Source organism: Microcebus murinus, chromosome 10 (assembly GCF_040939455.1).
Source record: "Microcebus murinus isolate Inina chromosome 10, M.murinus_Inina_mat1.0, whole genome shotgun sequence".
In the NCBI taxonomy this organism is placed as follows: domain Eukaryota; kingdom Metazoa; phylum Chordata; class Mammalia; order Primates; family Cheirogaleidae; genus Microcebus; species Microcebus murinus.
In genome coordinates, this window is record NC_134113.1 from 82,100,365 (window position 1) to 82,114,362 (window position 13,998).

The following is a 13,998-nucleotide window of genomic DNA, read 5'->3' on the forward strand; positions in this document are numbered from 1 at the left end:
ATCAAGTAGCAGTTAAGGATTCTGCTAAGATATTTAATAGGAATGTGATCTTGGACAAGTTTCTTGACCTCTACAATGTTTAATTTCTCTCTGCATAAGATGTAGACAAAATATATGTTTTGGTGGTTTATGAGGATTAAATGTGATATTACAGTTAGAGGAGTGCCTGACATATGGTAGTAGTTTTGGAAGAGCTACTCATAATCTTTCTTATAAAAACCACCCTGCTGATATAATGCCAGAAACTCTATATACTGTTTTTTCTTAGACACTGCTAGTTTTATACACAGCTATGTGAGACATAACATTCAGTGACTAAGTGAAATGGCAAAAGCCCACAACTGTTGCCAATTATTTAAGTGATTGTTGGAGATTTGGTTTTTTTAAGTTAAGATGCCCAGAATGATAGATGATTACACAATCTAACACAATATCTAATTAGAATAATTATATACTCTTTGAAGTTATAAAGTAAAAGGATTATATAACCATGGAAAAGTATTTATCTTTTCTCTTTTTCTGGTTCCCTTTCAATGAATTAAGGGTGATAATAATTATCCTTATTTTCAATGCCAAGTTTAATGTCAGCTCTGTTTCATTTTTTATGGGGAAATATGATAAGGTCTTTGGGGAAAAGAATTAGCTCAATATTTATAAAATGTGGGATATGCAAAAGTATAATTTAAATGCCAAAAATTGAAGAATTCTACCTGATTACAGCAAAGTGTAAATAAACATCATTTACTTAGGGGGTTAAATAGCTGTTTAGAATGAGAAAGAATGTAAATAATGCCTTTTATTTTTTTGAGACAGAGTCTCACTCTTTTGCCTGGGCTGGAGTGCCATGGCATCAGCCTAGCTCACAGCAACGTCAAACTCCTGAGCTCAAGCAATCCTCCTGTCTCAGCCTCCAGAGTAGCTGGGACTACAGGCATGCACCACCATGCCCGGCTAATTTTTTCTATATATTTTTAGTTGACCAATTGATTTCTTTCTATTTTTAGTAGAAACAGGGTCTCACTCTTGCTCAGGCTGGTCTGGAACTCCTGAGCTCAGACAATACGCCCACCTGGCCTCCAAGACTGCTAGGATTATAGGTGTGAGCCACCGCACCTGGCCATTTAATGCCTTTTAAAGCATAAGTAGTCATGAATTTTGGCAATGGCTTTAATAAAAATTTTCATTACTTTTTTGTGATCATAAAATTTTACAAAGCCTTACAGAAATTTAATTTGTGAAATGTGTGATTTTGTTTTGCTTGTGTAGAAGAACATTGTAAGTAAATGTATGTTTGTTTGTTTTTAACAGTTTAACATAGACAAAGAGGCTGGGGATAGGCAGATTTACCACCGGTACTGCATGGAGCGAGCCTCTGTTCATTGTGCTCACGTGTTCACCACAGTTTCTGAAATAACAGCAATAGAGGCAGAACACATGCTGAAGAGAAAGCCTGGTAATTATTATCTCTGAATTTGTCACCTATCTTTCAGTGTCAAATGACATCAGAGTATGACAATTTTGTTTTTCTGGCATTAAAGTAGTAGCTAGAGAAGAATTGCATTCACTGTTTTCTCCCAGATCTTTCCATGTATTTTAATTCTCAATTTCAGTAGGTTTGCAGTGAAACCAACACTAAGCTACACCTGGAACATAGTAAGTGTTCAATCTGTGCTTGTTGAATAAATGAGATATGCTTGAAATGCCCCAGGTGTGAACTGCGTTGTCAAAATGACTTGGTATTTGTAAGCAAGCTGAGTTGGCGCTTCTCTTTTAAGAACATGAAAGCCAAGAAAATATGAGAAATTTGTGTGAGACTATCCCAGTCCTCCATCTTGTAACATTGCCTTGTCTGTCCTGTTTGGTAGAAACCCGTTGTTTTACCTCCTAGGCAGCCTTGCAAATTTTTCTGGGAACTATCACTAAACCCAACCAGAGTTGGCAACGTAAGGCAGCATGCTCATAAATGTAATCATATCACCTGGCCACAGATGATTGGTCCAATGGCAGACACCTGGGATAAGCTGGGCCAATCAAAATGCTCCCATTCAAATGAGTGGTCTGTTTACACTCTCATATAATGGCATGTCGGCTTTGAAGTTGTTGGCAGCCTCCATTTTTCTATTCTGTTGCACTTGATGCAAAGAAAGTTAAACTGCAGTAAAGTGCTGTAAGAAGCAGAAACAGACTGAGAGAAGACTGTTTACAGAGGTTCTCCACCGTGATTCAGACCATATTTTAAAGTCATTCTTGAGCCCCAGCTTAATCTTTGCCATGAGACACTCCAGCATTCTATTAATAAAGTCCTCATTATTATACTTCAGCCAGTGTTAGGTTTCTATTAGTTGCAACCAAATGGTGCTAAGAAATATATCCTTCTTTGCTTAATCCTTCTGGTCTTGTCTCTCTAGTTGTCTTTCTTTCATATACCAGTTGAATATCTAGAGGAAGTATTTTTTTTTTTTTTTTTGAGACAGAGTCTCGCTTTGTTGTCCAGGCTAGAGTGAGTGCCGTGGCGTCAGCCTAGCTCACAGCAACCTCAATCTCCTGGGCTCCAGTGATCCTCCTGCCTCAGCCTCCCGAGTAGCTGGGACTACAGGCATGTGCCACCATGCCCGGCTAATTTTTTTTATATATATATATATATATCAGTTGGCCAATTAATTTCTTTCTATTTATAGTAGAGACGGGGTCTCGCTCTTGCTCAGGCTGGTTTTGAACTCCTGACCTTGAGCAATCCGCCCGCCTCGGCCTCCCAGAGAGCTAGGATTACAGGCGTGAGCCACCGCGCCCGGCCTTAGAGGAAGTATTTTAAAGTGCTAGACTTATAAAAAACCAAACAGAGAAAGAACCCAAGTAATTTGAATGACAGCAACATTAAGATCCTATAGTATTCTTTTTTCTTTCCAAGGATTCTCTTGGATTCACTTGGATTCTTACTCTCATGCCTCTTACAGGAATTTCCCTCCATCAATATGCTCATTTCTTTCTTGGTTCTGCCTTTTCTCCTGTCGACAGCATCTTTTTCTGAGCTTACAAAAAATGCTTTGCTTTTTTCTATTCTAAAATGAAAATTTCTCTTAAGGCTGCTACCCTGTCAAACATCTATATATAACCTCTTTCCTGCTGCCAAGTATCTTGGAAAAGTAAACCATAGTTGCTACCGCCACCTACTCAATAGTCCCTTGGACTTTGGCTTTCAACCTCCAGCACTGGCCTGTAATTACTTTTCCCAAAAGTCACCAAATTCAGGGTTCTCTACTTATTTTAATGTTTCATGACATCCCCTTGCATTTAAAGGTGATGAACACCTCTATCTTTCCCTTACGTTTCATGACATGGCGCATTCTGAGTTCTCTCCAATGTGAATCTTCTCCAGTGCCTCTAATAGTTTCTCTACTTTTTGCTTTCTGCAGGATTATATGCTGGGTCCTGCTTTCTCTATATACTATTTTCTTACATTTTTGTCTTCTTAGGGATACAGCTGCAGGGTAGTGGTCAACTTTGTGCCAATATGCCTGAACTGAGTATTGAAAATGATTTCGTGCTGAATATAGGGTACTAGCTGTGTGACATTGTAAAAGTTACTTAAGTGCTTTGTAACTTTTCTGTATAACGTGGACGATAATCCTATCTTTTATCTAGAACTGTTGCAATGATTTAAAGAGATAAAACAATGGTAAAACTCTGTGGAAACTCAATGGAAAAACTCAGCTCTGTGCCTGGTCCATTGTAAAGGAAATGTCAGCAATTATTATTTTGTATGGATCACTGACTAGGTTTTCCCAAGTTCCCGCCTAGCTAGCAACCCCCAAGCTAGCTTCACCTGGAAATTCTACCAAACTATAAAAACTGTGGTCTAGTGGTAGAATCATGTGGTTGCTCTGATGGAAATTGTGAAATCTCTGAACATTTTGTGGTGCCAGAAGGTCAACGGACTTTTGGTAGATCATTAAACATATAAACTTTTCCAAGAGCATTTGAGGAAAAATCATCATGTAGTGTAACTATGACTTTGTATTCTCTAGTTTTTCATGGAGTTCTCCCCCGTTAATAGAATAACCACAACTACCATGCTGAGAGCACAGCTCCAAATCAAGAGGCAAATGTTGGTTGGGTCAAACGCTTACATGGGACCAGATATTTTAAAAAATGTCACTAATTGTCAAAATATACTAATTGTCAAAGACCTATTTATTACTGTATTGTTATGATTTTACCATAAATTTGACTCAGAGTATTTTTTGATATTGAAAAAGTGATATTTGATTTAACACATGGAGTGAAGGCAATATTGTAAATCTATTTATTACAAATACACAGTTGATAAAGCATATACCATAAATGTCATATGTTCCTTTTTTCCTAGTGTCATTTGCCCTTTAATATAGTTACTAACAGTTTTGCAATTATTGATTTTTGAGCCCGTGCTAATACCTTAATATGAACTTTAGCTAGTACTATACTTGAGTCAATATTTTTCCTTTGTGTTGGCGTTGCCTAACATCAGAAAGGTGGACAACACTGACGTTGTCTTCTACTTGGGAATAACAGCAAGAGATTAGTAACCAATGTCATTTCAGGGAGAGGAAAAAATTAGGGAACAGAAGTAGAAGGGAGGCCGGGCGTGGTGGCTCACACCTGTAATCCTAGCACTCTGGGAGGCTGAGGCGGGTGGATTGCTTGAGGTCAGGAGTTAGAAACCAGCCTGAGCAAGAGTGAGACCCCATCTCTACTATAAATAGAAAGAAATTAATTGGCCAACTAATATATATAGAAAAAATTAGCCGGGCATGGTAGCTCATGCCTGTAGTCCCAGCTACTTGGAAGGCTGAGGCAGGAGGATTGCTTGAGCCCAGGAGTTTAAAAAAAAAAAAAAAGAAGTAGAAGGGAGACTTTTCAAGGTTTATATTTTGAATTTTTGAAATTTTTTTTTTTTTTTTTTTTCTGAGACAGAGTCTCGCTTTGTTGTCCAGGCTAGAGTGAGTGCCGTGGCGTCAGCCTAGCTCACAGCAACCTCAAACTCCTGGGCTCCAGCGATCCTCCTGCCTCAGCCTCCCGAGTAGCTGGGACTACAGGCATGCGCCACCATGCTCGGCTAATTTTTTATATATATCAGTTGGCCAATTAATTTCTTTCTATTTATAGTAGAGACAGGGTCTCGCTCTTGCTCAGGCTGGTTTCGAACTCCTGACCTTGAGCAATCCGCCCGCCTCGGCCTCCCAGAGAGCTAGGATTACAGGCGTGAGCCACCGCGCCTGGCCTGAATTTTTGAAATTTAAATGATGTGAGTATATGACATGTACAAACTAATTCTACTTTTATAAACGGATTAATTAATTTTACTAATTAATAAAATTAAATTTAGAGCAATACCAACTACAGAGTTGAACGCCTCACAAATTGAAGATACTCTTACTAGTGTAGTAAACATTGAGAGGAACCTTTTGAACACAATTCATGATTAAATTCTATATATTATAAGTATTTTTATTCTAGAGACAAAGCTACAATTTAAATTATGTAACTCTGTAAGAGTGCCCATATAATTCCATATTTATCAATGATGCATTAAAAGATGTTTTCAACCTTATTTCTTAAGCCACGTAGAGAGTAATGTGCTAGAATCAGCTCATGCTGGCTTGCAAGAACCAATTGTTGAACTTCAGGAAATGCATGAGTTAGTGTTAAACACAACCATTATTTTATTTATTTATTTATTTATTGAGACAGAGTCTCACTCTGTTGCCCTGGCTAGAGTGCCGTGGCATCAGCCTAGCTCACAGCAACCTCAAACTTCTGGGCTCAAGCAATCCTACTGCCTCAGCCTCCAGAGTGGCTGGGACCACAGGCATGTGCCACCATGCCTGGCTAATTTTTTCTATATATATTAGTTGGCCAATTAATTTCTTTCTATTTATAGTAGAGACGGGGTCTCACTTAGGATGGTTTTGAACTCCTGAGCTCTAGCAATCCACCCGCCTCACCCTTCCAGAGTGCTAGGATTATAGGCGTGAGCCACCAAGCCCCGCCCATTATTAAAAATGGAATGAGATAAACTTACAATTCAATAACTATATAAATATTCAAAATAAATCACTTCTCAATTATTTTACTGTATTTTACTATGATTTATATTCTTAGGTCATTCATATGTATATGAATGTGTATGTGTATCTCATATGTATGGTAGAAGTACTATAATGGTGTTACTGCACATCTCCCAACCCTGCATTCACTTTGGTAGCTTTAAGTCAGTCATGGTGGAACTATTTACATCACGGAAATAGGCAAATGCTATAAATAAAGTCTCTCTCTCCTTCTCTCTCCCTCTGTCTTTCATAGGATGCTGTTTGTTAAATTTTACTAGCATACCATTGCATTTAGGCCTGTATGTGTGAGATTATTCTGCACTATAAATATGGATATTAGAAGACCTCATTGACCAAAATCTTTAGACTAATAAACCTAGATAATTAATTTCAGGGCACAGATATGTCAACGGAAAAAAGCCAAACTCTGTAAAATAACGTTAAAGACATTTATTCTGAGCCAAATTTGAGGACCATGACCCAGAGCCACTACCTAGAGGCCTTGGGCAAGTGGACTCACTGTGGCTGGGTTACAGTTTGGTTTGTATACATTTGGCCCAAAAAGGTGGAACATCTTGAACCGGGGGTTAGGGGGTTGGGGGCTGGGGGTTTGGGGGGATCGGTGGGGGGGTAGCGTACAGGTTATAGGTGGGTTTAAAGATTCTTTGGCTTGTAATTGGTTAAAGACTTGAAGCATTGTCTAAAGGCTTGGAATGTTTTAATATAAGGAGCTGTTATCAGAGACAAGCCAATGGACATAGATTTGTTGTGTAAATTAAAGACCTCCAGGATTGTCTTGCATACCCTTAGGCCTGTTAATGGGTTACAAAGGAAGTCTCCAAGAAGGGAGGGGGGCATCATAAGGCATGTCTGACCTCCCTCCTCCTGGCAGACCATTTAATTTTAGGACATTCCTTTGGTCACAGAGGGGGTCCATTCAGTCATCGGGTGGGGGTTGAGCCTACTTTAGTTCACAGATCTTTTACTCTTGATTGTTTGTGGAAAAAATTTAGAAAATTCCAGAGGATTTCAAGTCACACTCAACTGGTGTCCACATATATCGTTGCCTTTTATTATATATATTTTTGGATGATACAGCTGCATGACACAGTGAATAAGGGTGGAGACTTCAGAGCCAGGCTGCCTTGGTTCTAAATCCAACCTCTGTCACTTTGTAGTTACTTGACCTTGAGCGAATGTCTCATCTACCTGTAGGCTAGTTTAGTCATCTATAAAATAAGGGGAACAAGAATTACATTATAGGGTTTTTGAAAATTAATATTTGTGAGATACAATAAGGTGTGGCACAAAGTAAGCCCTATATAAATGCCATAAAAAGATAAATACATTTTAAGAGTAAATTGTCACACTACCTAATCATATGCCACAGTTCGTCTAGGAATTATTCACATTAAAGCTTTCACTGAAAACCCCAGCTACCTAAAATTGACTCTACTGTGGCGAGGTGTTTAAAAGAGTATAACGAATGCCCAATTAATTAGCAAAAACTCATAAAAATCAGTAGTTTTTTTCTATCTTTTCTTTTCACAAGAAATTACCAAGAACCCCGGGTTGATTTTGTGGAACCATTTCAAGAGAGTAGTCAGTTAACTATATAAAGTAGTCAGTTAACTATAAAACTATAAATGTCAGTTCAGAATGATGTGACATGCTTATAATTCTAGTTTAAATCTCTACTATGAAAATCTCCATGGCCGTGTGCTGAATTTATTGACATAGCTTCTTTTCTCTTGCTTTTGTTTTCATTGCTACTAAATGTGATAATCTATGTATCAACTCAGTAGGTGATTTTCATCACGTGCTCTGAGTAGTGACTCTCTTTCTTGTCACAGAGCAATACTCAGAAAACCAAGAAAGTCTTCCTGCCTCAGCAACAAAATTTCCTGGGAAGAATGAATCAGTTGTATTAGAAATATGAAATTAGAATTAAGAAATTAGAAATAATAAATGGAAATTAGAAATATGTGGGCACCTTTCTAATTTTCCAAATGCACAGATTTCCCACACGCTTGTGGAAAACAAGATGGCAGGAAGTAGCCACAGCAAATGGGGGCAGACTACATGAATTCTGCTTTCACTTAACAGCTGTGTGTTCATGGACAGGTTCCTTAACAACTCTGTGTCTCAGTTTCCACCTCTGAAAATGCAGATAAGAGCACCTACTCCATTGCCTTCTATTTGGTTGTTGCAAGGATTAAATAAGTTACATTACAAAGCCATTAGAGCAGTACTTGTTGCACAGTGAACAATCAATAAATGAAAACTATAATAATAATTATTATTGCTATTGTTTAAAATGTTTCATTGCACCAATCACTTATTGTTATTTTTGTCAAGTACTCCTGATTTCCTAATTCAACCAAATAACCAGATTCTGAAGTTTTATCAATTTTAAATTCTTTGGTAGCCAGAAACTAGAAATGTTAATAGACATCTAACTATAATTTAAAAATACTTTTTTTCTATAATGGTGCCCTTTCTCAAAGTTTTCATGATGATTTTGTTTTGCTTTTCTAGATGTAGTTACTCCAAATGGCTTGAATGTTAAAAAATTTTCAGCTGTGCATGAGTTTCAAAATCTACATGCCATGTACAAAGCCAGGATCCAAGATTTTGTTCGAGGTCATTTCTATGGGTATGTTTTTCTATATCTTTTTTTTTTTAATTGGCATGTGATTTTAGGGATGTTTGGTAAAGAGAAAGCTGAATTGTTAAAGTAAATGTTTATCTTTTCCAGCAGCCTTCTTTACTTTACCAAAATTCATGTGTACATTTTATTGCTGTTGCTTTACTTCATTTGCAACTGTTTTGTTTTGTTTTAGTCATCTCGACTTTGATCTTGAAAAGACTTTGTTCCTTTTCATTGCTGGGAGGTATGAGTTCTCAAACAAAGGAGCTGACATCTTCCTAGAATCCTTATCCAGGCTAAATTTCCTGCTGAGGGTAAGAAAGTTCTAGGACATGACACAGTGCTCTTGTATGGAGGACTTTTTAGAATAGTTTTCAAGAGATTATATGATTTTGAAGACTTAAAATGATAACCTTATTCTAATAATGGCTTCAGCCTTTCAATTTACATGGTGGAGTTGTCATATTGTTTACTTGTGTATTTGTCTATGTTGTCAAAGGTATGTTAACTTTTAAGAGACCCTCAAGCTTACCCCATTATATGTGCTGTGTCATTATAATATCCATTTTCCCCCATGTGAGCCTGTGATATTGAAAAATAAATGAGGAGATAGGCAAATGGAGAGCTAAATATCACTTTTTAAAAAAAAAAAGCCAATGAAGATGTAGCTTGGGTATATGACAATAGGTGCCCTGATGCTGAAACCTGGTGTGACATTTAGCCCCCTAATCACAGGCAGCTCTGGCTATTGCCATCCTCCCCCAACTGAATCTGGCCTTCAGAGTAACATGTGCCATGTGGCTGGCAGCCAAACACGACAGCTCTAACTCTATAGAACAGGGCAGACACATACAAACGTAGTTCCCCCCAATCACCCAGCCATTCACTCTCTGAAATTGAGAGTCTCAAACTGTTAAACTAGGAGATGTCCCACCAAATGAAAAGATGAAGGAGAGAAAAGAAGGCTCTCGCTTTTCCAATAATGTGGAATCATTTTTTTCTCAGGAAGGTGGGACTGAGAATAAGTTGCCAACTAATCCAGCAATAAAATGTGTGCCAATAGAAGCAATAATAGCAAATGGTACCATGTCATAGCTATTGATTGAAGTTATTGGTTTATAGTCTAATCTCATTGCATAAAAATGTGGAATTAATAAAATAGCAGGAAAATATTCATAGGAGACTCGTGTAGAATCTCAACCTAACTGAGATACTGAGACAATCTAAACTTTCCCGAACTCTGTACTACTCTCCAGCCAAATTTTTATCATGACCTTAGATTTTTCCTTACCTTAGAGCAGAGACTGTACCAAGTGTGCTAAAAGATTTACTAAAACCACATTAACAAGGAAGCAGTACATTAATAAAAACCCAAGCCTGCAAATTAGAAATGAAGGCCAAAAAGATTATTCTGGAATAATCTTATATCATATTTCAATGGATATATGTATCCATTCAACAAGCTTTATAAATGAATTCATGACTATATCAAACATATATCATGTTTAGGGACATTACTAATACTTTTATGCATACAATTATTAAATATGCACTTTATTTTTAGATATGAAGAAAAAACCTATTGCCATTATATTAGACATTAAAGATAACTATAATACTTGTAGACTTTAAAAGAAGACATTCTCTTTTCATATAGTACATTTATTTTATTTATTTATTTTTTCTTTTGAGACAAAGTCTCACTCTGTTGCCCTGGCTAGAGTGCTGTGGCATTAGCCTAGCTCACAGCAACCTCAAACTCCTGGGCTCAGGCAATCCTTCTGCCTCAGCCTCCCACCATGCCCGGCTAATTTTTTCTATATATTTTTAGTTGGCCAATTAATTTCTTTCTATTTTTAGTAGAGACAGGGTCTTACTCTTGCTCAGGCTGGTTTTGAACTCCTGACCTTGAGCTATCCTCCTGCCTCAGCCTCCCACAGTGCTAGAAGTATAGGTGTGAGCCACACTGCCTGGCCTCATGTATTCTTTGATAGCACATTGGCTATTCCTGGGGTGAGTTTTCCATTCTATGACTTATATAGATTTCCTCAACAGTCTGTCAGGCCCTAGAGGGCAAAAGCCACATAACAGATGGTAAAGTGCCCCACACTTGGGAAATAGTCTTTCATTTACAGAATACATGAACATTCATATATTCATGGCTTTAAGTGAGTTTATGCTTTCATCTCCATAGATGATTAATATATCATTTCTTCCTGAGCAACGCTAGACTATTGGTATTTATGGGAAGAAGAAAAGAAAACAGATTTTAGAGTGAAAAACCAACAGTTTATATCCCAGCTTTGCCACTAACTTGTTCTAGCTCAGACAAAATATTTATCCTCTCATGCTTCGCTTGACATTGATAAAATGAGAAGAGTGATACCTATCATACACAATTATTAGGAGGACTAGATTAAAGTATGTATTTAAAACACCCCAGCACAGAGCTTGCTACCCCAAAAGTGCTCAGCATATGCTTGTTCCTTTACTTTAGGGCTAAAACCCAAACTTGCAACATCATAAGAATCAAGACATTTAACAGGCCAGGCGCAGTGGCTCACGCCTGTAATCCTAGCACTCTGGGAGGCCGAGGTGGGTGGATTGCTCGAGGTCAGGAGTTCAAAACCAGCCTGAGCAAGAGCGAGACCCCGTCTCTACTATAAATAGAAAGAAATTAATTGGCCAACTAATATATATAGAATAAATTAGCTGGGCATGGTGGCGCATGCCTGTAGTCCCAGCTACTGGGGAGGATGAGGCAGCAGGATTGCTTGAGCCCAGGAGTTTGAGGTTGCTGTGAGCTAGGCTGATGCCACGGCACTCACTCTAGCCTGGGCAACAAAGAGAGACTCTGTCTCAAAAAAAAAAAAAAGACATTTAACAGAAAAATGTAAATGATTTATTTGTGCAAATCAATGTGAATAAACTAAAAAAGAAATTAAAAAGAACAAACCAAAACTAAATCCTTATTACATTTCCAATGTGAAATTTTAAAGAACTAATTTTGCCCTTGTTATGAGAGCCCTCATTTAAGTTATTTTTTAAATACACAGAAGCATAGTGATATCAATAGCAATTGTTATGTATTTTAGATCTATGATTCCCAACTCCCAGGCCACGGCCTGACCAGTCTGTGGCCTGTTAGGAACCCGGTTGGGCATCAACACCTAAGCTTTACCTCCCCTAGTCCCCCTCAGCCACCATCCCCAATGGTCCATGGAAAAATTGTCTTCCATGAAACTTAGGAATCTGGACGCAGAGCAGGAGGTGAGCAGCCAGCCTGTGAGCTAAGCCTCATCTGCATTTATAGCCACTCCCCCAGGGCTCACATCACCGCCTAAGCTCCACCCACACCCCCACCTTCATTGTGTGGAACAATTGTCTTCCATGAAACTGGTCCCTGGGACCAAAAATGTTGGGGACTGCTGTTTTAGATAATCCATGCCATGAAAATATTTTATGTCTGAATTTATAAACTGTTAACTGACAAATGTTTATTGAAAGCCAGATCTAGATTAAAATTTCTGAAAAGTCTTAGGAAGGTGGATATAATTTCTCTGTGAATCATAAATAGATTTTTTTTTCAGAATATGATGGCAGTACAAACATTTGGTTACATGATTTGCTTTTGTGCAGTTTGAGTCAAAGTTATATGCGTGCCCATGACCAAGACAGTGTGCATTGTACCCATGAGGTGTGAATTTACCAGTCCTCTCCTTCCCCCCTCCCACCTGCTTGGTTTCCGTTGAGTTTTACTACTATATGTGCACATGGGTGTTGATTAACTAGTTCCAATTTAACAGTGAGCACATACTGTATTTGTTTTTTCATTCTTGCAATACTTTGCTTAGGAGAACGGTCTCCAGTTCCATCCAGTTTGTTACAAAAGGTATTAATTCACCATGTTTCTTATGGCTGAGTAATACTCTGTAGTATACATATACCACATTTTATTAATCCACTCCTGTATGGATAGGCACTTGGGTTAATCCCATATCTTGCAATTGTGAATTGTGCTGCAGTAAACATTCAAGTGCATGTGTCTTTTTGATAAAATGATTTTTTTTTTTCCTTTGGGTAAATACCCAGTAGTGGGATTGCTGGATCAAATGGTAGGTCTACTTTTAGTTTTTGGTGGTATCTCCATACCATTTTCCATAGAGGTTAATCTAATGATATTTAAAAACACTACTGTTCAAAGTTTAAGGTCAATCTGTTACCCTTTTTAAATTTTTGATAGCTGACCCTGTTGTGTTTTCTAATCAGGTGCATAAAAGTGATGTCACAGTGGTGGTGTTTTTCATTATGCCTGCCAAGACAAATAATTTCAATGTGGAAACCCTGAAAGGACAGGCAGTGCGAAAACAGCTATGGTAATCTCACATCCTATGAATGTTCTCAAGTGTTAAGTGTAAAGGGATTTTTTTTTTAAGTGCTCGATCTCTGATGTATCTCCTTGAACTTTGTTTTTTCTTTAAGTTTATTATAGCACAAATACTACTTGGTTTTCTACTCATTGTGCTTCCAGTTAGATTGTGTAATGGCTATAACATTATAGATGTTATACAAACTTTGAGATGAGCTACCCTGGAAGGAGCAAGCCTCTGCAGAAATCTTTAAAGATAGGTCAAAAAAAATTTTAACTCTTTATTGTGGAAATTTAAAAACATTGGCCAAAGTAAAGAGATCAATACAATGACCTTTTGCATACTCATAGTCAAGATTCAACAATTTTTAACTAATTCCCATCTTGTTATAGTTATACCTCTGCCTACTCCCTCTCCCTGTTCTCTAGCCTACTCTGATTATCATCAAGAACAAAATTTTAAGCTTGGGCTGGTCAGAGTGTTCTGTTAAAAGCTCTGGAGATTTTAACTTAAGCTGAATTAGCAAATAGTAAAATAATAGAAGAAGCTATAAAAAAGAAACCTGTAATTTCAAAGAATGTCGACAAAACAACAGCATTGCCATGACAAATAAAGATTAAAATTTTGTGATACTGTTTAAATTGTAAATCTTTCCATTCCAAATAGGGACACTGCACATTCTGTGAAGGAAAAGTTTGGAAAAAAACTCTATGATGCATTATTAAGGTGGGTGCTTGATGCTTAGCACTTCAAACATCTAAGTCTTAACTATGCAAACTTAACAATTTAGACACTGTAATGTATTTATTTTGTTCCAAATGTAAAGGAATTACTAGCCTTTGAATATGTGTTGTATCATGTGAGTGGTATTTTATCGTTTATTTGACAA

The 13,998-nt window shown here is 37.5% G+C and overlaps 1 protein-coding gene across 1 annotated transcript in view; it reads left to right on the forward strand.

The window, feature by feature from the left end:
• The window catches only part of GYS2 (glycogen synthase 2), a 74,822-nt gene that overhangs the window by 32,633 nt on the left and 28,191 nt on the right, over positions 1 to 13,998 (forward strand). The window contains exons 5-9 of the mRNA XM_076007610.1: positions 1,309 to 1,453; positions 8,628 to 8,745; positions 8,933 to 9,053; positions 13,009 to 13,115; positions 13,776 to 13,835. Of these exons, the coding sequence (XP_075863725.1) occupies positions 1,309 to 1,453; positions 8,628 to 8,745; positions 8,933 to 9,053; positions 13,009 to 13,115; positions 13,776 to 13,835 (551 nt within the window). The remainder of the gene's footprint in view (positions 1 to 1,308; positions 1,454 to 8,627; positions 8,746 to 8,932; positions 9,054 to 13,008; positions 13,116 to 13,775; positions 13,836 to 13,998) is intronic.